The sequence below is a fragment of the Camelus ferus genome, chromosome 16 (genome assembly GCF_009834535.1).
Source record: "Camelus ferus isolate YT-003-E chromosome 16, BCGSAC_Cfer_1.0, whole genome shotgun sequence".
NCBI lineage: Eukaryota > Metazoa > Chordata > Mammalia > Artiodactyla > Camelidae > Camelus > Camelus ferus.
In genome coordinates this window covers 35,986,055-36,012,138 of record NC_045711.1, presented here as the reverse complement: position 1 = coordinate 36,012,138, position 26,084 = coordinate 35,986,055, and the positions used below count along the sequence as shown (strand labels likewise).

The 26,084-nt window shown below is 40.5% G+C and overlaps 1 protein-coding gene across 3 annotated transcripts; it reads right to left on the bottom strand.

The window, feature by feature from the left end:
- Positions 1 to 49: 49 nt before the first annotated feature.
- Positions 50 to 26,080, bottom strand: NBR1 (NBR1 autophagy cargo receptor). Of its 3 annotated transcripts, none has more exons than XM_006175149.3 (22): positions 25,944 to 26,080; positions 22,914 to 23,024; positions 20,339 to 20,401; positions 19,612 to 19,630; positions 18,748 to 18,770; positions 14,552 to 14,746; positions 14,142 to 14,219; positions 13,440 to 13,654; positions 12,795 to 12,962; positions 12,287 to 12,496; positions 11,413 to 11,572; positions 11,028 to 11,318; positions 10,208 to 10,357; positions 9,633 to 9,708; positions 8,830 to 8,940; positions 8,416 to 8,580; positions 8,098 to 8,175; positions 6,601 to 7,021; positions 5,727 to 5,821; positions 5,042 to 5,099; positions 4,210 to 4,318; positions 50 to 1,832 (listed from the first exon to the last, which is right to left on the bottom strand). In XM_006175149.3, the coding sequence occupies exons 2-22, from the start codon at positions 23,013 to 23,015 to the stop codon at positions 1,659 to 1,661; spliced, it is 2,961 nt and encodes a 986-aa protein (XP_006175211.1). In that variant the 5' UTR covers positions 23,016 to 23,024; positions 25,944 to 26,080; the 3' UTR covers positions 50 to 1,658. The 3 variants fall into 3 exon arrangements, with proteins under 3 accessions (XP_006175211.1, XP_014406499.1, XP_032313163.1); XM_014551013.2 differs by having other exon boundaries at positions 25,915 to 26,066; XM_032457272.1 differs by lacking the exon at positions 8,830 to 8,940.
- Between the last annotated feature and the right edge of the window lie 4 nt (positions 26,081 to 26,084).

Genomic DNA, 26,084 nt, shown 5'->3' with positions numbered 1-26,084 from the left:
GCCATGCGAGGTACTGGACGCTGCTTCCGCAAAGACCAGCCAGTCCAGGTAAGAGTTTCAAAGAACCTTTATTTCACCATTCTTTAAACGGTTATGTACAAGTACAACGGGACGGACAACTGGACCCCAGGGCCCTTCTGGACCCCCAAAATACAACTCAGATGGTTAAGACAAGTCCCGCCCCAAATCAACCCAATTAATTACACACACCGTGCCGCTCAGCCTCTACCCAGAAGTCCCCTTAAACACGTTTTAAATAATGAAAAGCCTGGTTGGCTGGTAGTCTGAATCCTGGTTTATTTAATAGCATTCTGCAATACTGTAAATAAACATCATTATGGCTAATGGTTAATTTAAATCACCATTCATAATACCAACCAGGTTAAACAATACTATTTTACTATCCTTCCCCCTTTGGGCTGGGGGTCAGATTCTTCTTTTTCTGCAAGTAATTTTCATGAATAAAAATCTTTAGTGTTGCTTATTACCTCTTTACCAATTGCATCCAAGACGCCCTTCTGTAAAGAGTAAGAACTTGGACCCTTGTAAGCAAGCTCTTTCCCACTCACTTACCCTGGGGTTAAATCAAAACTCTTTCAGTGAGTTTGCCCCCATCCAAGTTTTGTAAAACACCAGCCTCTTTTTCCTGTTCTAGGCTCTCTAGGGCTAGATACCTTTGAACAGATTTCAAACATTCAAGAGGCCATTAGGATTTTCCAGGCCTCACACACACTCATGTGTCCGCCCCTGAACCTTACTGAGATTCATACAGGAGCCTGCCTTTCACTTTTCTCATGTGTCTATGCCCACTCCCACCCCCCGTAAATAAGAACTGTCCCTTGACATAAAGAAAAAAGGTAACTGTTAAATTTACTTTTCCCTTTAATAGAATAGTTTTTTTCCTTCTTTACAGGATTAGCAAAATATTTCACACTACCTAAATTTTTCCCTTAAATAAAATAAAATGTATGCAAAATTACTACAATAGACACTGTTCAACAGGTGCTGGTGGGTTAATTAGCATACTCCCCCCTCCTTTCACTGAAGTCCACCCAGAAGGTGGACCCATTTAAGAATATGCATCAATGGGGTCTTTAGAAAACAACAGTGCCAATTAGTAAGCCTTGCAGGGAAATGACTTTCTCCTTGAGAAGGGAAGAGTAAGAAAATTCCTGTCACACTCTGGGTGTCATTTTAATACCACATAGCTATGAGGCTGGGGATATGTTAGAGAAATTACAATTCTTGAAATGACTTCCAAGGTTAATTTCCTTTAAAAACTGACAACAGATATCCTCATAAAAACATCCACATTAAGCAAAGAAACATACTCAACTTCAATACAAGCAGGAAGAAAAATGGTTCTATAGGAAATTCAAGGTATACTCTTCAATGCACTAAAACGGAGTTTTATCCAAATCAATTGAAAAACGCTCTTCCTACAATTCATCCAATGTCTAAAGTGAAAATGTAAGTTCTGGTCTTTGATTTGCTCCAAAAAATACTGTAATGCAGGTATTGTCTTGATAGTTCAATGATGGGCTCTATATAGATTCATCAGATTAAAAAATAAGCAAGGGCCTCTACCCTACACCCCAACAACAGAATAAAGATCATCTCTGAGCAGCAGGCAAAGTTATTTAATACAAGGTCACTCCTCAGTAGCGGTGGCTGTACCAGTCGTTGTTGTTGACCTGAAGGAGTTCTGTCACCACCTGCAGGATGTTGTAATTGTGTTTCTTCAGCAGCCTCAGGTTCAGCTGCCTGTCACAGAATCCCATTTCAAAGAGGTGGGCCATCAAGGCTGCTGTCTGATCCTCAGAAACTATTGGCTGTGTAGAGTCAAGAAAAGCAGAACAACATTTCCTGCGTAAGTTATGTGTTTATCTTGTAACTTTTTATTATCTTGTTAAGTCATATTAATCTTTCCAGATTTATTCAAAATACTAGGTAAACAGGTGCAGGGCTATGACACTCCTGTCCACCTGATGCTAATGGGTCTTCTGAGGGGATAAGAAGGACTTGGGAAGGTCCTGTTTGGATTAGGTGTGTTTGTACCCAAAACCAGGCGACTAATGAACTGTCCTTAGAACTAGGCTAGATGAAGGAAAAGATGCAAACAAACTCTGGAAACACTGTGAAGATAAAGGTAATGATGATGATCAGGCAAGCAGAAGTAAGAGATTGGTATTGGAAGAAAGTATAGGAAATTTGCTCAGATGTGCAAAGGAGTCGGACAAGAAACTACCTGGGAAATTACATCCTAGGCAAGCTTCTTTGCATTTTTTTTTTTTAAATAAAGAATAGAACAAACATTCACTTACCTCCCTCTTTGGGGAGGGAACACATAAACTTCCTAAATCCTCCTAACACTTGGGACACCCTAACTCTTAATGTTTACTTACCAATGTTGTTGAGTACCAATTTTCTTATTTATGAAAATGGAGACACAGATTATCTCCTATTTTGCAGGGTTGTTCAGCAGACTAAGATGAGAAAGTGTCATGTGTGGAACACTGTCTCTGGTATTTTCCTCTTCCACTGTTCCCATCTTCCCTCTTATAATCAGAATAAATTATCCATCCTCCTTTCTGGGTTAATCCTTCCACATGGACTTTACTTTGTATCTCACTATCTTTTGCGAGCCCAGAAATCTTTTTCTATAAATTATCCTCTCTCATTTTGATGGTTAACTTCCTTTGCTACTGGCTTACCCATCTTTATTTTTAAAAACTAATTTATTTTTAATTTTTTAGGGGGGCATGGTAGTTGGGTTAGGTTTATTTATTTATTTTTAGAGGAGGTACTGGGGATTGAACCCAGGACCTCATGCATACTAAGCGTGCACTCTACCACTTGAGCTATACCCTCCCCCTGGTTCATTCATCTGACACTGCTGGCCAAGTCCTCTCCATTAAAACACCCTTCCCTAAGCTCCAGCACAGAACTCCCTCCTTCCTCGTCTTCCTCCTAGTTCTCAGGCTTCTTCGTAGGACCCTCCTTCTTTCCATGATCCTTAGAGGCTGCTTCTTGCTTTACTCCCTCTTCCTGGAAAATCTCATCTAACCACAGGCTTCTGCTATAACCTGTACATAAATGACCTTATTCCTAGGCTGAATTTCTTCTTCCTGTGACCCAGATGTCTAAGTCCAACTGCACTCTGGATAACTTTACCTGGCTGTGTCTCAAATTCAACACTACCCAAAACTAACCTAATTTTCCTCTCCTCCTGACCAGATATATCCTCCTTCTGGCATATCCCCTCTTAAGAAATGGTACTATTACTGCCTAAGTCAGAAACTTTTATTTTTGATTTCTTTCTAGCCACTTAATCATGGTCTCCAAGTTTTGCTATTTCTGTCCCTTTATTTCTATCTTTCTTTTCCACCTACACATGGATTCCCAAATGGATTTCTTTACAGGTCCCACAGCCTCCATGCTGCAGTGGAATGGAGTGATCTTACTAAGAACAAATCTGATAACCTTAATTACTTTCCTAAAACCCTTCAATGGCTTCCCACTAGTCTTAAAATAAAATCCAAACCACTTAATGCAGCATCCCGCCTACATCACTGCTCTTTTCTCTTCCTACTTTTCTCAGCACAAATTCACCTTCCAGGCTCACATTTCCAAGTCTTTTTACTGGTTACTCTCTGTCTACAATACTCTTTCTGTCTCCTTATTTTGTCCTGTAGGATTGAGTTCAGGTATTCTCTACCAGCAAGCCTTCCTGGCTCCACTGTGGGACTGACACCAGGTCGAGGTGTTCCATCCGTCCGAGAATATCGGCACAGTATCTATCTTAACGCTGCACTATAAACGTCTAGGTATTTTTTTCAGTTGAATGAAAGATTCTTTAAATTCTATAGTGCTTTAAAAAGTTTCACAGATACCTGTCTGTTTACTTCCCTTGTTTCCCACCATTTTGGGGCAGGAACTGGTGTCTTATTCATCTTGTAGTGCTGGCACTTGGGAGAACTTCACCCACATGAAGTAGGTCCTCGGCAAACATTAGGTCTTTTTTCTTTCCTCCCTGAAGTAACTTAGCCAAAGTCATAGAGCTGGAAAGTGGCAGAGCTCTGTGTTAACCAAAGACTAAACTTAAAGCTCATGCTCTCTACAAGGCTTTGCTACCCTCCAGCCCAAACAGATGTCATCATTTTCACTGGTGACCTGGATTTGACTCAGGAAAATAAAATATACACTGACCTGTGCAGTGACTGGTGGCCCAGCAAACAAGGCCTTGTATGCAGAGGCAGCCACAGACAAAGCCCCCTTCACCAGTCCTCCAGCAATGCTGCTTCCATGGTGGTGGTGCCTGGGGAGGAAAACCAAATTATCTCCCTAAGGAAACATAAATTATCTTCCTACAAAATAATCTGGGCTCTAATCCTAGAAAGAAAATGAGATTTCCTTGAGGGGAAAAAAAAACAGCTATAAAAAGAGAATTTGATTGCTTTCCTATCAGTTTTATAGATACAAGCCTGGGCCCAGCTTTGCGGCTGCAAGATACAGGCACTGCAGAAAACACACCACTCTGGTTAGCGTGCCAGCTTTCAGTCCCAGATGAAAATTAATGTGGTCATGGGTACAGTGAGGTACTGGCAGTCTGCCCAAGTGTGAAATCAGAAGAAACACCTCCCAAAGGAAATGTGATTTTCTGAACACTGTAAGTAGGGGAGAGCCCAGCGAGACACTGCTTTGAGATGACTGGGAACAGAGAAGCAGCTTTGCCTAAGAAGAAGTTACAAAAATGCATGGTGGGCTTGACCTTCCTGCCTTCTCCTCTGGTACTAAGTATGAGTTGAACTGGATGGCACTTCTTCCTGGTCTGGAATGTGAACACTCTTAAACATCAATGTTATTTATAGCTCTCTGTTCAGTGTCGCTCACAAGCTTTAGGAGAAAGAACAAGAAGGAATGATGGCTCTCCTTCTCCGCTCTTGGGAGGTGGCGCATGCTTTAAGAGACTCATTTAGGCAGAACTAATACTAGGATATCCACCAGCTTCTGAAGAAGAGGCTGCACAAGGTCCAGTTACCTTGAGTGGTCACAGCTCTTCTGTCTGCTCTTTACAAGTCCTGATGAGCCTCTGAGCTCTAAAAGCAAAAGAGCGGTTGGTTAGATGCAGCATCCATCACTGCCCCGTTTTTCCTAATTTACAGAAAGGCTATTTCTGAGGCAGGTGGCAATCTGATCAGAGTTTAAAGCCTTTCTTTCTTTCTTTTAATACTTGAGAAATTTTGGAAGTGGTTACCGGAAAAACTGTTTAGAATGCAGTGCAAGGTGACTGTTTATTAAATCTATAATCCTATCACACTGATTACTAGTTCTTAAGTACTTTTAGGTTTTGTTTTTTGAGGAACAGTGGGAAGTGACTTTGAGGGTCTACCCACAACTTCAAGGTGCTATCATCCTTATTTTTGTAGATAAGGAAACAGATCTACTGAACAACTGCAAGGTCAAACGGTGAAGAAAGGTGGAGCTGGGGCCGGAGCCTAGACTGGTCTGGCTCCAAAGCTTGTGTTCTTTCCACTGTAGCACAATGCCAACCTCTATGAGGTCTCATTTAATAATAAATATTAAGCTAGAGGACAGAAGAAGGAGAAGAGGGAGGAGCAGAAAGAGTCACAAGGCAAGTTTCTAAAAACTGCCAAGAATCACAGAGTGCCTATTTATACCCAGTTTCCATTAGAAAGGAGCATAGAAAAAGAGAGAAAGCTTACCTCCTCTGATCTGATCAGGGACTGAAGAAACTTCCGGTATGGTAACTGGTAAATCCACTCCTGGGGAACCATGATGCTGGGCACAAGGAGAACTCCTTTCAGAAAGACACAATATTGAAGTAAGTTGAAAAGGCACCTATGGTAACGGTGGAGAAACAGTAAACACAGCACAGCAGTGCCAGATTCCCTACATAGGTGTCACATTTCTGATCCAGATCATGTCTGAATTTAGGGATCAGGTGAGAAGGGCTCATTCTAGTTCTGGTTTTCCTCTTCAGCCACAGTCAAACTATAAAGACTGGCTTCAGACTGGTCACCGCCCCTACCCCTCCCACCTCCCCGCGACCCTATCAAGTGGTGCTGATAAAGGGAAACGCCTAGCTGCCTGGGAGAGTGGTTTAAGTTACAGTCAAGGCTCCACCATTTTCCCGACTGAGAGAGAGCAATGACACAGACAGATCCAATGGTGAATTAAAAATAACAACTTCTACTGGTTTTGTAGTATATTTGTTTCCATCATAGATTAAACTGCCTAATTATGCTTTGCGCCAGCACGAGAATGAGTTTTTGCTGCCGTTGCCCATGGGTCAACAGAACACAGAGGAAGGTCTAGGGATGTATGTGTTTAAAAACTGGCTTTCAGCAATCACAACATAAGTAGATTATACTTAGACAATGAAGGTTAACTAAAACATAAATTAAATCCAGAATCCACAAATACCGGGAAGTACAATTTTTATTCATCTAGATTCAGACTTTACTATTGGAAATAGTCTCTTCCCCTGCTAGCAAAGAAGTAGGTTTTGAGATCAAGTTGATTCCTCTCTATTCCACCTCTGGAGAACAGCCCAGCGGACAGGGGTGTGGACGGTACCTGGGCAGCCGTAGCGGAGGCCCCACCACCTCTGGGGTCAAGGGCACTGTGTCCAGAGTCTGTGAGGTCATAAGGATGTCACTGATGCTGTGCCCCGGCGGCTGGTTCTCCCCTCCAGGGGTACTCTCTCCAGCCTCGGCTGGTTCCTGACCAGCCTCAACCCCAGGCTCGCCTTCGGCCCCTCGCTCTAGGCCAGGCTGTGAGAGTGCAGAGCTGTACATGGAGTCCCCCAGGGGGCGGCTGGTGTCAAAGCACTCAGGCAGGATGATGATGTAATCCTCTGAAGAAGCAGAGGACTGACTCTGAACTTCATCTTTGAGCTCATCCTCCTCCTCCTCCACGACAGCTTCTTCCTCAGCAATATGGACAATCTCCTCCCTCTCATCGCCAAGTGGTCCCTCTCCAGGTGAGGCAAATTTCACTAAAAGATGAAAGCAACCAATTTTAAGGTACAAGTTAAAAGCAGCTCCTGGTGGTAACCTTACCCTACCAAGCCTTGTGGGTCAGGAGCCACAAATATGAGAGCTGGAGGAGAGGGACGAACAATGAAAGGGCTGCTGCTGAAACCATCATCATGGCCATATTCTAAGTCTGAAGGCTACATAAAGCTGGACAGAACTGAAGTTCACAAAAACGAGGTCGGCAGAAACATCCAGGCTCTGAGAACACTATGAAATTTTGAAACAAGGAAACCCCATCCATTTCCCTCTTCACGTGATGGTTAATATACTGAGATGGGTTCAGATCAAAGTTGATGGGGGGAGGTACAGCTCAAGTGGTAGAGCCCATGTGTAGCATGCCCGAGGTCCTGGGTTCAAGTCCCAGTGCCTCCTCCAAATATAAATAAGTAAGTAAACCCAATTACCTCCCCCTCATAAAACAGAGGAGGAAAAAAGGCAAATCAAAGCTGATGTATTAGCTAACAGTGGTATAAAAAGAGGAACTGTTTGGTGGAAATTACTGCAGGACTGTATGACCTCTTTTCTCCTCTTCTTTGCAAAATAATGAGTAGTTACGATAGAAAACTGACAAAACATGGATGAGGAAAAAAAAAAGGAAATAAAAAAGTACCTATAATCATATCAGTGATAACTACTGTAAACATTTTGGTATATGTCCTTCCAGGCTTTTTTGTTATGCATTTATAGACAAGTGTTTGTGGGGTGTGTGTGTATGTTTTAAACAAAACTGAAATAAATCATATTTAAAGGCATAGGTCAAATTTCATTATAATAAACATGAGAGACTTTTCCACATTATTTTGACGTAGTAGACTTTGACTCTTTGGATAGCATTTGAAATATGCAATACTGGTTCTACCTATCTGACGTCTAGACATTTCTGCCATAAAGATATTTATTACAGCAGGATTTAACCTTTAGAAACTTAGTCTGGTACTCCTGCTTCTGCCCACTATTTCCTGGACTGCTGCCCTTGGAGAATGGGGACACCTCAGCTGCCAAAGGAGGTCTCAGCTGGGGAGCTCTGTCAACTTACAAGAAGATTCCTTACTGCAGAATCCAGGCAGCACAGCCGGCTGCTGTTCCTCTGTGGCGTGTAGCTGAAATTCTGCCCCTGGGAAAGTGCAGAAATGAGTTATGGTAGCGCTGCTTTGCTCCTGATGGTATAAATAAAATGGTCAGGTAGCATTCGTGGAAACAAGCATGATCTGAATTCTAACAAAGATACCCTATCTCCACTCTCAGTAAAGAAAAGCTCTTCTACCTGCTCAGGTCTGGCAATCACAAGTTAGGTGCCACTTGGCTGGGGCGGGGATGAGGTGGTTGGAGAGGAGCAGGATGCAGGGACACTCACTGTTTGGAGACTTCTGTCTACAAGGTGGTTTGTGATCTGGGGCAGCATCCAAGGTAAGGGATCGGATTACAGTCTCACACACAAACTGGGTCCCACTCAGGTCATCTTCTGCTTCCTCCACTGAAGAAATTTTCTCAGCCCTCTTCTTTACTGACACTGTGGACTCTGAAAGAGACATGAACTTTGCACTTGGTGTTTAAAGTGTTAAAGGGCTTTCTCCAGTCATGTACCTATGCCAATATGATGCCAAGGAATAGCTGCTATCTGTGCCATGTGAAGGTGAGAAGACTTCAAAAAATGAGATCCTACAGAAGACCCATTCACAAAGGGAAGGTTAGTAGCCGGTATGTGTAACAAGAGGATGTGGTATGGAAGGGGAGGGTGCAAATACTTCACAAATATTTAGCCCCTTACCAGGAAGTCCTTTAAATCCCGCCCCTTCACTCTCTTCCTGTATCTGCCCCAAGCCTGGCTTCTCTATTATAGGACTGTCATGTGGCAGAGGAGACATGCAGGGAGTCATATCTGGAGAATGAAGACAGGAGAACCATCAACCAAGAAAAAGCATCACATCATCAACAGTCAGTGTCCACAGTGTCCACTCACAGACTTCCTGCCTCCTGCAGGGCTAAAATAAACCCAGGTATGCTTCACGGCCTATTTTAAAGACTTTCTCCAAGGAGGGAGGGTATAGCTCAAGTAGCAGAGCACATGCTTAGCATGCACAAGGTCCTGGGTTCAATCCCCTGTACCTCCTCCTCTAAAAACAAATAAATAAATACACCTAATTACCTGCCCCCTCCAAACAAAACAAAACAAAAAACAAACCAAAAGAATTTCTTCAGATCATCAGGTACATATCTCAGACAGATCAATCAATGCAGGAAGGATCATAAACAGTTGTTTGGCTTTGGAAGACCATGGCCAAGACACAAAACCATGAATGTAAAGGAACAAAGGGACACAAATATCTCAAGAAAAATGAAGAGGGTCCCTTTATGGTGCTGGGATAGCCTTGTACAAACTTGTATTGTTGCCTCTGGCAGACAATAGGGAGAAGAAGGAGAACGGACCCATGGGTGCAGTTTTAGTATTACATTGTGGGAGAAATCCTTGCCAGTTATTTCCTTAGAGTAAAATACGAACTCCTAGAGTCTACTGCAGTACTTTTGTGCCTGTTAATAAAATAAACAAGGTGGACTGAGTAACATTCTTACCCACAGGGGTGTTGTGGGGCACTCTCTCCAATTCTTGGACAATGTTTATATCCAACAGCTCAAAGGACAGCAGGTCCTGGGGAAAAATGGGCTACATTAGGCTACTTGCAGCACAACTAGAGCCAGGTTTTGTCTTGATGGGACCTGCAGGTCATTGAGCTCCACATCATTCTAGATTTCACTCTGTTCAAATTCATGCCTCACCTCAGTCAAGTGAAAACAAGAAGAGTTAAGTGGGAACTAGATGTTCAAACAACCACATGGCAGGAAAGAGAGAAAATGCAGTGGGGGTGAAGGTGAACCAGTCAGGCAGAAATGAAGAGGGAACTAAAGGGAAGCTGTGGGGGAGCACAAGATGAGGTCCCAATTCAAAGAGGCAACACTTAGTTTAGAAACTTGCTTCCACTGGTGATCTCCCTCCCATTCAGATGCATCTCCCTCCCATGCATCTCACTAGATCAAAATCGGCATATCTCTAACTTCCTGGGCACCACCTATGGCTACACCACCTTCTCTTCAAAAGTTAAGAAATCTGTCCTCAACGCTTTCTGTCCCTTGCCCCTCAAAGTGCTCACCTGGGCAGTCAGGAGGTCCACGGATGGGATGTAGAGCTCCCTCTCGCTGGCAACATTCTTTGCCTTCTGTGGGATGCAGGTTCCTGTCCCTTCTGTCTGCTCTGATGTTTCACCGGGCTGAATTTCTTTTTTAGCCAGAAGAAAAGCTTCCTAGAGACAAACCATTGGGACAATTTTAGGCCCTTCAACAGAACTCAGAAGGCAAGCTGATGGTTGCTCCCTAAAAACAAAAGCACTGCATCTTCTAAAATGTTTTGTTTTGATATAATTTTAGACTTATAGAAAAGTTGCAAAAATAGCACAGAGAATTCACTTATTACCCACTTCACCAAGCTTCCCCTAATGACAATAGCTTAGATTAAGCATAGTAATGACAGTCAAAACCAGGACATTAACACTGGGTAACTAAATTTAAGGCAGCAGACTCTAAAAAAGTTCCCCTACTAAGACAGGGAAGTTGCCTAAAAAAACTGTGCACCAAATAACAACCAGGGCAAAACTTCATTAGTATTCAGGAAACACACACAAGGGATATTTAAGCAGCAAAGCCATCAGCCCAGCAGTTCCACAGGCCAGACAGCCCTGTCTTCCCTTGTGCAGCAGAGAGGCAGGCCACACATCACTACAAAGACATACAAAAGCACTGAGGGACGCCTGCACCAAGATCCTAAGGACACGCAAACAAATCCCTGAGGACTAGACCCAATATAAGCATACCGATGTGTTCGGGGGAGGAGAGAAGCTAGCCTTCTCAGATTTCTGGAAGAATCACCAGCTATGAGTGGGCTCCATGGGTTTTAGTCACCCCTGCAATGCTTACCTCTTGCTGGCAGGTGAGATCATCAGCTTTGCTTGAGCTGTTCATGCCCTTTTCATTGTTACCAGGGCTCTCTGTAGAGGGGAAAGGATCCACTATGATGCTGCACCAAACCCGAGGTCCAAACTGCTGGCCTTTGTGAGAAAGACGCCAATGGGAAGTGTATGTTCCCTCCAAGGCTGGGGCAACGAACTCCACAGACACAACTCCCACATGGCCGGCCTTTAGACAGGGAACCAAAACATCCTTCTTTTCTGTAGAAGCCAAAGTTAAGTTTCCCCACATGAACTTGAGCTGAAAAGAATAGTGGCAAAAGAAAGAAAGTTTGTCAGCTGGAAACTCTGCCACCTCAGATCATTTCACCTTCACATTGTGTGGGGAATAATACCTTTGTGTCTGTACTCCACTTTACATTTCCTGTATTTTTCATCCTCCAGTGTTTGATAAACTTGGTTCCTGGCTGAAGGTGAGTCCCATCAGGTAAATTCTCATCCACAAATGCTGCACTGAGGGTTGGCATCATTGGGGCACAGGGCTGCAAGGGGAGCCTGAACAGAAATTCAGATACTTAAGTCACTTGCTGTTGGGTACGACAGCTTCTGAATAGCTAATACTGTGATTCAAAGTACCGTGACCCTGGAGAAGGTACTAACACATTTGCCTTAAAAAATAATACTAATAAATTTTTTTAAAAAACAAGAGGACAGGGTGGGGTGGGGAGAGGATATAGCTCAAGTGGTAGAGTGCATGCTTAGCAATGCATGAGGCCCTGGATTCAACCCCCAATACCTCCTCCAAAAATAAATAAATAAACCTAATTACCACCCCCACCACACACACACAAACACCAGAAAACAAAGAAACAAAAAAAAAAAAAAAGAGGAAAAAACCCTGACTCCTGAGCTAAAAACCCACAGTGAGGATAACTAAAAGGGTCCATAAATAAAACAGCTACAGAGTTGGACTCTTAAAATATTTACTCCTTTCGCTTCAAATCCAGGCTGCCTCCAGGGAAGAGAGGTCACACCAGCTAGTTCTGAACCTTACTAGTTTCTTTCTGAAGAAGGCAACAAAGCAAGTGTCAAAGATAACTACCAAACTTCCCTTTAAGAACACTAGGATCAGAAAATGGGAAGTTTTAAGGGTTTGGGTGTTATGGCCTGCCAAAAAATAAGACAGAAGTTGGCTGAAGTTCCAGTTTTAGACGGCTTGGGCCTAAAGCCCTGGCCCCCGCCCTGCCCCAACCCTGGCCCGGGGCTTACGTCAGGGTGTTGGACTGCAGCAGGCTCTCGGGTCGGCCCAAAGGAGACCTGGGGCTCTGGAGCCCATTGATCGAGTTCCACAGATGAATCTTCCTGTGGAGTTTAAGCTGCTTTTTAAGTTCCTTGACCTCTGCTTTCCGCTGTTTCTTCTCAGCTCGCAACCTTTGCTTTTCTGCCTTAAGAAAGTTCTTGTCAACCTGTTTCTGAAGCCTGTGAGATAACAAATGAAAGTCTTAAAAACCAAACCTCACAAACAAATCCTGAAGTTATTTTGAGCCCCTTGTGGTCTCCATCAGTGCCAGCCTCTAGTTTAGTTTCTTAATTTTTTTCTATGGTCCTTATTTCCAGCTCATTATGAGCTTTGGATAATTACCCCCATCACTGCGCATCAACTGGAAAGGAGCAGGAACTAAGGAGACTAACTATTTGTAGTTTTGTGATTCATACCCTGTCACCAAAACCAAGAAGCCAACCAGAAAACAAGCATCCCGTGCACATATGGTTTCACCTGGCTTGTTCCAGAGCAGCGGGAAGACGAGGGGTAGAGAACCTTGAGTGAGAGAAGGGTTCAGAGGAACCAGCAACAGGTCTCCGCAGCTTCAGCAGCACGTGGTTGGAGTCATGGGCATACGGCCCTGACTCACAGTCTTCACAGATATTGTAGGATGGGCAGAGGCTGTCAGGAAAAGAATGGCACAGTAGGGAGACCTGAGGTTGGGAGACACAAACCCAGACTTCCATATGTGCTCTGTTACCAGCTAGGTGGTAACCTGAGTACGTCATCCAACCATGCCAGGTCTCCGTCCTCATTAATAAAATGAGGATCATAATACTTAGCCTATTTTTATTTCAAAGGACAATCTATGGGAGGGAGCACGATGTGAACGCATTTGGAATAGGGAGACAATCCTTGGTTCTGGGGAACATAATTTTGTCTGGCTCTGTTAAGCCAAATGTATTTCCGAACATAACGATCTTAGATAGTCACCCTTTGAATAGCTATTTTCTCTTGTGGGTAAAGAGTAGCTTGTTTCCAATCCAGAGCTGCAATGTCTCATGCTCAGAGGCAGAGTACACCCTTTATCTCCCAGAATGCTAGCAGGCCTGTTCTAAGGTCTACGAATAGCTATTCGTTTCCGAGTTACTGCTTTACCTGCACTGGTAGCGCACACCGATGATCCTCCTTTGGCAGTTACTGCATGCAATCTGCCAGTTGAATTGGTTCTCTGGCAAAAACAGTGTTTCCTCTGAAACAGGCATTGAGACTTCTGAGGGACAGGAACCCAAGGATGGATTCTGGAGGACAAGCTTCTCATGTAATTTCTGTTCAAGCTTCTCAACCGTTTCTTTAACCACTTGCTCTCTGAACTAGAATACAGAGAAGATGGGGGAAAAAATCCTCAGTTCCAAGATTGGAAAAAGGCAAGAAACTATCACACAGACCTGAAGCCTCACCATCTCTGGTATAACATTAAGAACATAATAAACAGATAAGAGCTACTGAATTCATGGACAGAAACACAGCAAAAGAAGGTCTATTCCTTCCATAGCTAAACTGGTTCAAAGAAGACACCAAGAAATCCTATGATGAGCAAATTTCTAACTCTTCCTTCTCAAGCATAGAGATTTATCCCTTTCCCTTACATCCTTAGAATTAAACTCCCTCTTTTTCTAGTACATCATTGCAAAAGCTAGGTGCTTTCTTGACTGGAACTGCTCCAGCTGGGAATTATTAGCCACCACTCTCCATTCACCTGCCCCAGAGGCAGCAGCCACGGGGTTCAGCTTTCTATTTCTTCCACATTCCACCTGCGCCAACACTGCTGCTAAAACCCAAGCCAGAGAGAACACTTACTGTCTCTAAATAGCTTGTGAACCAGTCTGGGGGCTTGTCTTGAGGCTGGTCTGCGTCACATGGAGCCGGTGGAAACTGCTGCAAGAAAACACAATCCAAGATCTTGGAGGTTACTTTTTGTTCTGTTTAAAGTAATTTTCCTGAAACATTATTTTGAGGTTTCTTTTGTCAAACAATATAAACATACGGTTAAAAAAAAAAAAAAGCATGAAGGAATACTGGAAAACCCCAAAGTCTCTATGTCACCCTCTTTGTCTCCTTTCCAGAAGTAAACACTGTTACTAGTTTCAAAAAGTCAGATGGAGATGGTCACGGTAACTTCCAAATCTGAGGAATTGCTCAAATCTCAGACCAGAGACAATGAAACACAGGTTAGAAAAATAGAAGTGACAGGTCCATTCCCTTTGTACCTGTGCTGCAGGCTCCTCTGGGGTCTTCGTGTCTGATCCCAAGACTCTCACCAGTGAAGAATAATGAGCAAGTGGCTTCTTCCCTGTCCTTGCAACTGGTCGTTTTTCTGCTCCAACTCGGGGTGGGGCTTCATTGACAACACAGTAGCCTTCATAGACTTGCATCTGCAGTTGGTTTCCCTGCTTCACTGCCATCTGAGAGCATACATTGTGAAATAAAAACAACATCGCGTGATTCTCCTTTCCTAAATGAAATTTCAAAGACACCTAAACAGAAGAGGTGTGGTGAAAAATGCTGAGAAATTTCAGGATGTTTGTTTTATTAAATCAAATGACAAATTTGTTAATACTCAGCCTGCTATTTCTTTGCCAAGAATGTTGACTAGGAACGGTTTTGTTATTAAAAAGTGGGTTTTTACTATAGCATTAGGTGAGATGTTTTTATTTTACTGGGTTACTACTTTTCTGTTTAATTATTTTTTAAGTTTAAGTGTAACAGACATACATTCTATTAGTTTCAGGTGTACAACATAATGATTTGACATTTGTATACACTGCAAAATGATCACCACAAGAAATCTAGTTACCATCTGCTAACTGGCTTTTATGCAAGACTCCACTTATGGATTCTAATCTCAACTTTTTAAGTCAATCCTAGAACCCAGGAAACTTAAAGCTATGTCCTATAATTAAGCGTCCTTCCCACTACAAATAGTATTTTGGAAAGTATGCTTAAGTGGTCATTTCTTTTCAAACAGCATCATCTTAAATATCCTATTTTGAAAACTCTATTTCAAGGAGCATTTGAGGTTCTACGAAGGTACTTCAGCATCCAGGAAGAGATTAGGGATCAAGTCCATGGGGTTCTAGCTCTTTTCACTTATTACCCAGTAACAAGAACTATTCTCCCTTTATCTATTTTCACACATTACACCTCCTAAGATTCCATTTAAAAATAGCATTCTATGGCCAAAAAGTTTGAAAGCTATTATCTTAGGTCAGGGATTGGCAAACTTTCTTAAAAGGCCACATAATAAATATTTCAGGTTTGCAGGCCATACAGTTTCTGCCATAAACTACTCAACTCTGCCACTGTAGCACAAAAGCAGCCACAGACAATACACGATGAATGGGCACAACTGTCTTCCAATAAAACTTTACTTTTTAAATATGTGGCCAGGATGAGGCCAGCAGCAAGATGGCGGTCAGGGAATTTTGGGACATGTAGTAAAGGAATTTTTACCAGTAGGATTGAGAAATAAGACTGTGAAACAGAGGACATTGTGACCTAACCATCTGTAGGCCTTCGTAGGGAGCATTCGCAAGGGACAGAGCTTTACATTTTGAGGAAAACTAACGAGTTAGCAAAATTGTAAGAAATCGCTATGGTGAGAAAAGGCTCAAATTTCACAGGCATCTCAATTCACAGGTGTATATCCTGATCATCTGAAACATCTCGAATTAGCTGAAGAGGAAAGACTCAGGAAGCAACTCAGAAAAACTGACAAGTCTTTGTCAGAAGAACAAGATGACCAGCCTTTGTCAGAAGAATAAGTTGATTAACCTTTGCTAGAAGAGCCACATAATATTGGCCAGGCTTTGTCTGAAGAACACTGTAGCTTTGAGCAGCCTCAGCCAGAAAAACAATGTAACATAAGAGTAAACTCTGTTACCAAAGTCAAAAGAAAACATCAAATCAAAAAGCACAGGAAGAATGTGAACATGTACCAGCTAAGTGTGCTGTTAAATAACAAGAGTTAGGAAGCAACAAAGAAACTCAAAGGCTTTACAAAAAGAAAATGGAAGTATTCAAAATATTGAGCAAAAAGACTAAAAAGGACCAACCAAACTTGAATTCATAAGTGGAGTATCCTCTTTTAAAAAAATTAAATCAGGCATGTCATCCTTGATCAAGGGTTAAAATATTTTTGCTGGCTATTCAGTTCTTTTGTATATGTACCGTATCTCCTAACACTTAATTTGTCAACAGAAATTGGATTGTAGAGCTATACTAAACATAAATGCCCAAATACTTTAGTTTTTGTAAAAGTTTTCTATATATACTCTACAGAATATTTTTTTTCTTTTTAAACTGAGATATAGTTATTTACAATATTATATGTTTCAGGTGTACAACATAGTGATTCAAAATTTTTGATTATATTATCTTTTCCCTTCCCAATAGTAACCATCAGTTTGTTTTCTGCATCTGAGTCTGTTTCCTTTTTTTTTTTTTTTTTTTGCAGGGGTGGAGGAATCAGGTTTATGTATTTATTCATTTTTGTAATGGTGGTACTAGGGATTGAACCCAGGACCTTGTGCATGCTAAGCATGTTCCCTACCACTGAGCTATACCCTCCCCACCCTGTGAGTCTGTTTCTTTCTTATTACCATCATGTTTATTTTTTAGATTCCACATATAAGTGATAACATACAGTATTTACCTTTCTCTGATTTATTTCACTAAGCACAATACCCTTCAGTTACATCCCTGTTGTTGCAAATAGCAAAATTTCATTCTTTTTTTATGGTTGAGTAGTGTTCCAGGGTGTGTATGTGTGTAACACATACATTACATCTTCTTTATCCATTCATCTGTTGATGGACACTTAGGTTGCTTCCATAGCTTGGCTACTATAAATAATGCTGCTATGAACATCGGGGTGCATATATCTTTTTAAATTAGTGTTTTTGTTTTCTTTGGATATACACCCAGAAGTGGAATTGCTAGGTCACATGGTAGTTCTATTTTCAATTTTTTGAGGAACCTCCATACTGTTTTCCACAGTGGCCACACCAATTTACATTCCCACTGACAGTGTACAAGATTTTGGTCTTTTTGATGACAGCCATTCTGACAGGTATGAGGTGATTTCTTATTTATTTATCTCGGAAGGAAAGTTGGCCTGAGAACTGAAGGAACCTTCTATTTGAGTGACAGGTTCAAGCTGTCTGTACCGTATGAAATTCAGATGGAATACAATGTTTAGAAAATCATATTGGCCAGCTCACCAACTATAGTTTGCCAGCTCCTACTCTAGACCATAAATCAAGCTTTTTGTAAAATGTTTGGTAGAGTCTGTGAAAAAATTGCTCAAGAAATAAGTATAATGAAATATGTCCAAATATAAACATGGTATCTTAAGTATTATACAGTACTATACAAAAAGTGTATAAAAAGTCTTGCTTTCTGGGGCAAGACAGGCTTACATAAACTCTAGACTCCTGAGAGCCAAAATTTCTGACTGAATAGGTAAACTAATGGTGGCCGAGGGAACGGCAGAAGAATTCTGAACTTCTTAGAAGATTCTTTGGTGAAACTACTATAGTTTCTGAGAATAGGGAAAGACAAAAGACAGAAGAGTTGGACAAGAATAAAGGAGTGTGGGGGGACAGCATGTTAAAATAGCTTAAAAACAAAGAGGAAATAGGAAGACTACACGAAAACTGGGGCAGAGGGAAATTATGAAGCACGAGAAATTATTAACAGAGATGGGTATCTCAACCAAGGGAAACGAGGGAAGGGCCTGAACATCTAAAACCAAGAGACTGGCTGGAAATAAAGGTTCCTGAGTAAAAACCAAGAAGACACTGGCCAAACTTTTGAAACAAGTGGCACCCAGAATAACAATTTTGACTAAAACCCAGAAAGGGTAAATCCAGCTCCTGATTTAAAAAAAATCTTGCCTTTACTTCCCTAGACCAAAAGTGATTATGGAAAATGGCTTAGTCTGGATTAGAAGTTCATAAAGGATAATCAGTGAAAGGTCAGCTTGGCACACCTTAAATAAGTGACCTTGAGGAATGTTCTAATTCATTACCGACAAACAAGAGATTGTCTGTAACTGTATGGTTTATACCTTAAACTCTTCCACATTATAGTGTAATATTCTATAGGGAACAAGGTGAAGGAAGGAGATGGAAAATGTGAAAGCATCATTCCAGAGGGTTCTTTGTATTTTGAAATCCCAGGACGATGGCATCAAGACAAGCAATACAATGCAATGATAACTGGAAACAATCTTTGTCTTAGGAGCTACCTTTTGCTGAGTGGGATGCCCTGTTCACCACAGTCTCCCTAAAAATTGCCATGCTTATAGTCATTAGTTTCTCCCCATGGTTAATGGAATTTAGGCTCAAGTTTTAGTCCATAAATATTTTTTAAAATTATTTGAAATTAAGATGAAAATCATTACCTTAAGTGCTTCTTCATACTCTCCTAGAAGGACAAAAAATACATACTATGATTTTTTTCATCAGCCCAAAAGATTCTATTAAGCACAGTCAATTCTTACTTCTAAGAATTCTTCAAAAAAAAAAAAAAAAGAATTCTTAGCTTACAATCTTTATACATGAATAGCTACTACGTTTTTGCTGACAAAGTCCCTTCTCATCGCATTGTAAATAGAAGCTCACAGATTAGTTCTCCCCCTTAAGCCCCCCTCTCTTTGCTACTGGAGATTTCCAGGTACAAAACCTCAACCCAACTCTCTCATACTAGGCTCAGTGAAGCTCAGGACTCAAGGGAGTTCAAGGACAGTGTTAACACGGTCATCTCAGCTGGTTAAAATAAGCTTTTGGGGGCAAGCCTAGGAAACTAATCCTCAAACATAACATTGTTCCTGTGGGAAAATGTACCTCATGCTTTGAATAACTCACCATCTTATAAATAAGCTGCTGGAATACCACTAATTTATAAATTGACATTATCAATATATAACCAAGTTAAAGATGAATGCAACACCAGGAGAACAAGTTATATGTGTTGAACTGGGAGGTATATTTTCCAAACATTAGCATCTTAAATATAAGAGAACTTCCCATTAAAGCTATCCTTTGGGTCTAATCAAAGGCACCGACCTATATACAAAAAACTGCTATAAAGATCCGTTATGTAACTAATACCCATGGATAAGTGAGTGTCCTGTCAATTTATTGCACACCAAATTCTACTTTAAAATAAACACTGCAACAAGATTTGAGTGTAAATGCAAATGCCAACGCTCATGAACAGATTAAGGCTTTTAAATAAAGTTAAATAGGCTTTCTTAGGAACTCACCTTGACTATTGATGGATACCTGCAAAAGGAAAAAAGCAACAGTGAATTATAAGCCTCTCATCAGTTGAGCATTTCTGTTACTACTACTAGCCTCACAGGATAGATGCAAAATCTCAGGTTGGGGGGTCAGCTTTTCCAGTATCATGAACTGGCTATGAATAATAATTGAGGAATTTTATTGCTTAATTATTTTATCCTCCTTTATCTGAGGTACAATAAGAGGAAGCATAATATAGTGGTTAGGAGCCTGCACTTCGGAGCCAGAGGGTATAGACTGAACCCCTATTCTATTATTTTCAAGCTTTAGTGCCTTTGGTCAAGTTACTTAACCTCTCTGTGTCTCAGTTTCTTCATGGATAAAACAGAGATAATAGTGTATCTAACACATAGTGCTGTTAGTCCAACACATTATGGCCACTCAATAATAATTGCCATTATTACATTTATTATTATAAACTAAAAAGCAGCTTGTGATATATTTGAACTTAAGATCATTATATAGTTTTAAAAGCTACTGCTCAGATTTTCTTCTTCAATACTGTTTCCCTATTTCTCAACTCCATCTCAGATGCCACAAGTTGGCTTAGAACATGCAATTATCAAATACATTTAGACCCCTACACAAATAAGATGAACACTATCCTGAATTTTTCAAGCACCACATCCCTCTTAAGAAGTAAGATCCCTAGTCTGGATACCTGGCCATGGGTACCATAATATACTTTACCTCTTCATTTTCCTCATCCAGGTATTTTATTTGAATAGTGTTCAGATCAAATGAAACTTTCACCTGCAAATGAAATGTACACACTACATGATGAAGTTATCAAAAAGGCAGGTTGTAAGAGAAACTTAGAAGTCATAAAAGAAAGAATGGGCATATTTCACTACATAAAAATTAAACATTTTATATAATTTTAAAAAACCCATGAACAAAGTCAAAAGACAAACAATAGGTTGGGAAAAATATCTGCAATTCATAAGAGACAAAGGGTTAATATCTGTAATATACAAAGAGCATCTACAAAGCTGCTAATCATAAGATTTTAACCCAGGTAGAAGTGGGCCAAAATCTACAGAAATTTCATATAAGAAATCAGACATGCCTAACAAATATATGAAAAGATGTTCAACCTTAATGATAGTCACAGCAATGTAAATTAAAGCAATGAGATGTCATCTCAACAGAATAGCAAAACAATTTTTAAAGCCATACATCTCATGTCAAAAATTCAGGGCAATGTCATGCATTTCTGTGGGGTGTTACAATTGCTGTGCAAAGCACCTTGCAGATACTTATTAAAATTTAAAGTCACATGTTTTGTGAACCATTAATCTCACTTTGGGAAACTTCATCCTATAGAACAGTGCATAAGTTATACATATGAAGAGAGATCTACTGTAGTTTAACCACCATAAAATATGGTGGTTAAAAAAAAAAGTTTTGACCTTGAGAGCATTATGCTAAGTGAAATAAAACAGAGAAAGACAAACACTGATCTCACTTACATATGGAATCCTAAAAATAACAAATACCATAAACTCATAGACATAGAAAACATATTGGTGGTTGCCACAGGCACGGGATGGGAAGCAGGTGAAATGGGTAAAGGTGGCCAAAAGGTACAAACTTCCAGTTATAAAATAAACAAGTCCTGGGGATGTAACGTACAGCATGGTGACTATAGTTAATAATACATACTGTATTGTATATTTGAAAGTTGCTAAGAGAGAAGATCTTAAAAGCTGTCATCACAAGAAAAAAAACTAACTATATCTGGTGATGGATGTTAACTAAACTTTATGTTGTACACCTGAAACTAATATAATGTTATATGTCAATTATATCTTAATGGAAAAAACTAGAAACAATCTTTCAATAAGGGATTGTTAAATTATCATATAACAATACCAACAACACTGTGGATAATCTATAGCTTTTAAAAAAAAGAAGGGGGAGGGTATAGCTCAAATGGTAGAGCGCATGCTCAGCATGCATGAGGTCCTGGGTTCAATCTCCAATACCTCCGCTTGAAAAAACAAAACAAAACCAAAACTAGTAATAAATAAATAAGTAGATCTAATGACTTATCCCGTAAAAAATAAAAAAATGGGCGTGGGTCCTTATCTATTCATTGAGAACTGCGCCTATGATATATGTTGGGTAAAAAAGCAAGCTGCAGAATAATGTTTATAGTATGATACTGGTATGGTATCTGTATGAACATGGAAAATGTGGGAAGCACATACAGGGCCATTAACACTTGGTTATCTCAAAGAGGTGGGAGTAGTGGATGGAAGGCGTGGGGAGTGGAGAGATACTGATGTTTTCTACAGATGTATTTGGATTGTTTCATTTCTTATAATGGGCATGTATTAACACTTTTATAATTTAAAATTTACAATAAAGAAAAAAGGCAAGCTGTTAGCTGCTTTAATTAACTAGGAAAAGAAAGATAACTATGTTTGACTTTTAGATCATTTGACAAATAAGAAACAACTTTCTGGATGACCATCTGTCTAAGATAGTATAAAAAAATATTTGCTGGAAGACAGAGGACTAGATCAGATTATCTTTTGAGGTCTCTTCATCATTTCTCTTTCTATTTGTTTACCATAACACATAACCAGATAAAGGTAGGTTTTTACCATACAGGAAAAACTAGGCTTTAACTGAAGTGTTTTGTTAGATAAACATAGTTACACAGGAAGTAAAACATTCACCATTGCAAACCAAACAAAATCAGAAGAGTACAAAGGGCAAATCAAGAGGAGGAAAAAGCATTAACAAGAAAAAAAAAAAAAAAAGAAAGAAGAATAGATCAGCTGCTGTCTGGACACCTGTGGGAGTTGTTTCTGCTCAACTTTGAGATGCTTAGTCTCTGATCTTGCAATAAAAGCAATTGATCAACTCTTGCAAAACACAAATTATATCCTTGGTGGTTCACAAACCACAATAACCTAACTATTCTCCAGCAGGAGAACATTCCCCTGAGGCCTGGTCAGGGTAGAGCCCAAGGCAATTCATTCCTCTGACTGTTTCTAAAATTAACAGGTTTTCTAGTCCTATCTCATTAAAATTTTTTTTTTACTTTTCCTTTTTAAACTCTTGAAAAGGAATTTGTTCCCTTCACCAGGGCATATCTCCTATATGACTACTGAATCCCAGTCAAAAATAATTTTCCAAAAGGCCCAGAAATGGTAAATATGACAGACTTCACAGCAAGGAAGCACTGCTAAAAATAGCTACCTTTGGAAAAAATAGCTATGCTTAATGGATGGAGAAACAAAGTAACACTCACCATAGCTTCCACATCAGCCCAAGTTGTATTTTCTGGATTGGAAACCAGAAAGCTTTGAGTTTCATTTTTAAAAGTCACATTTAGAGTAACTTGTGGTTCCATGCTGTGGGGCTAGAGTAGAGACGATGGGTGAGAGAGAAAACACATTAGAAAAGGTTCTACAAACTGTACAAACATTCATTCAGCAAATACTTGTGAGGAGCTAATATGGTCTAGGCTAGAAGGACTCACAGAGAGAAGATAAGGTACCTAGCTCTTCAGCTATTTACTATCTAGTAGGTGGTTTAAAACAAATCTCACTGATACATGTTTGCAGAGAGAATGTAAATTCTGGCCACATTCACAGAAATCATCTACCATTTGTAATCCCTTTAGGATTTTATGAACTCTCTAATGATTGCTGAATTAAACAGATACCTACTGTATAGCTACTAGAAGCAGGATACCAAGATGAATAAGATTAGGTCTCTATCCTCTGGGAATTTACATTCCTAAAACTTGAAAGTGATGGATCTACATTTTTCTTGGAAAAACAGCCTTTTCCTAAATTGAGCAACCTAGGTTCTTCTCTTAGATCAATTTTAACAATATAGAGGCTGAAACACTAGCCCAGAAACTACATAGGGGTAGGTTTCAACACCCTTCATTCAAATTCATGTTTTTTTTGTAGTCCACTTTTTCTTTCATGGAGAATTTCAAGCATACAAAAAAGTGTAGAGCAGTAAACATCTAACTACAATGATTAAATCAAAGCTGCCTTTATTTAACCTATACACTTCCACCCCCCAAATATGGACTGACTATAGTCAACTCATGTTTTAAACAAACTATAGTAACCTAATTTTAAAAAACTCAGTTATTATGAAAAAATTTAAACCTATACAAAAGAAGAGAGATTAATACATAATGAACCCCAATGGACCCATCAGCTATCTTCCATAATTATCATCATCTCAGGACTTGTTACGGCAATGCCCTTTCCCTACTCGATAATTTTGACAGACATCATTTCATCCGTAAAACAATTGAATTTATACCTCTAGAAGATAAGAATTTTAAGAATTCTGTTTACTGTTGCATTTAGGTTGGTTTGTTTTTATGATTTTATGAAAAAGTTGTTTGTTTAAATCTAAACGTAAGTTGTGGGGAGGTGGGTATAGCTCAGTAGTAGGGCACATGCTTAGCATGCACAATGTCCTGGGTTCAATCCCCAGTACCTCCTTAAAAAAAAAAAAAAGTTAAGTTGTAATGAAAAAGGCTAGCTTTTAAACATGTTCATCAATAAATCTTGAATAAGCATCTACAAAGAGCTGACTTACACTCCAGACACAGGAGACAGCAGAGGAACAGTCTCAGGAGTTTCAGTGTGTAATGGGAGGAACATGGGGGTTTCAAAGAGTTGGATTCCAGACACAGCTCTGGCACATTACTAGCCATTTAAGTGTGAGCAAGTCATTTAACTTCTGAGCTTCGGTTCCTTAATCTGTAAAACAGGTCTAAGATCTCTGCTTTGCTATCCCCACAATGTTATCATAAGGCTCAAAAAAAAATTTGTATGCTAGTTCTTGGAAAATTGTACTCAAATATAAAAGTTATTATTATAATAAATCAGTCTTTAGAATCTGAAATAGTCCTGCTTGAATGAACTGCCCTGTGAAACAATACAACTGAGACCCTCATTAAAAAGGACCTTGAACTCTCTGAGGATCAGGGATTTTTTTTTTTTTATAACCCAAAGACAATCATCCCTCAACTTTTTCCATTCTGTGTCTCCACCTAGAACCAAGTTCACCATCAAACTAGTACTAGTTTCGAGCACCAATCCTGCTGACATACAGTATTTCATTCACATAGAACGTAATTCTTGGGGTCCTTAAAATCTGAAGAGAATTCCTGCCAACTCCCCAGCATCTTGGGCAAAAAAATAGGGCAGATTAAGTGACTGATTCACTCTGCCAAAAGTGTATATTCTAAAACACATTCTAAAACACTTTTCAACTTCTGAGAAATACACTTCCATATTTTTGAAGAGTCCAAAAGGAAACTAATCTTCCCTTTTTCTCAATTACACAACTGGAAATTAGTTTAGATACTTTGGAGCTCCTCCAGCTGGTTGGCTGAGGAGAAGAAAACAGGAAGTGGGAGATTCTAGTTTAGCTGGACCATATCCAGGTCTTCATAAAGAGCTGCCTATTCCTGTTTACCTTATATGTGAAATTTTTTTCAGCATTAATCTTGAACTTGTGGAAATACCAAAGCTATGGTTAGCACCATCTGTCCTTGCAGTTAGTCAAGTCAGGCAGTGGGGGCCTAGGCCTTCAGCTTTCATTAACTGGCATTATTTTAAGTTCATGCCACTGGCTCACTTTTGCTTGGCACAAGTCAGCTCTTCCTCAAAGTCGATTTTTTCAGGATAACAAAAATCCCTTTAATGAAGCTGACCAGGAAATCTGAGCTTCGATTACTGTTTCCACAAGAGGCCTATCACAAGCTATCCTGCAGTTAAAATGTATGACCTGAAAGCGGCGTGTTAGATAAAAAGGAAAAACGGTGACCTTCCAATGCTCGGACCAAGGAAGTCCTGACTAAAAAGACTTCTTTATGAAGTGCCCCAAAAGTGAGGTGGGGAGGAGTAAGAGGCTCTGTGGGTAATGTCATTTTTTTCCCCCTGCAGACTTCATCCTAGTCTTCCAGTTATCATTTCCTAGCATTCCATGTCCCCAGGACAGTGTCACCACCCCCTGAGGACTCTTTTTCTTTGACTAGGCCATTTTTGTGCTGGGAAGTCTCGGCGTCCTTCAGCAGAAGCCAGGCGTTCCGAGCCATGGACCCTCCATTCCTCCGGTAATATCAGCCCCCTCGGCCTCTCAGAACACGAACGGCTCTCCCATCCCGCCCCTGAAAAGATCCGCTGCCCCAGACACGGAAAAAGTAGCGCCTCTTCTCTGAGAATTCCTCCTTTAAACTTCCCTAAGCCCTCTCAGCGCGACCTGACACCCACCTCCTAGGTAACCGCAGCGGCTTCCTTACCAGCTTTCCGCCCCCGGGGGGCGCCTGCCGGAGGCCAGTGCTAGGACCGTCCGCTGCCAGCTCTGCTGCTTATTCTGGGGTGAATCTAACATGGCGGATAGAGACAGGGCCTAGTCTACTGTTTCTCTGAGTTTCCGACAA

Bases quoted from the DNA above. Each gene is read 5' to 3' on its own strand.
- NBR1 (XM_006175149.3), bottom strand. From the start codon at position 23,015: ATGGAACCACAAGTTACTCTAAATGTGACTTTTAAAAATGAAACTCAA. The intron at 12,963-13,439 runs GTAAAGCAGTAA...TTTTCCTGACAG, and splicing joins GGTGTGCGCTACCAGTGCAG to CCTCTGCCCATCCTACAATA. The intron at 8,176-8,415 runs GTGAGTGTCCCT...GCACTTTCCCAG, and splicing joins TAGACAGAAGTCTCCAAACA to GGGCAGAATTTCAGCTACAC.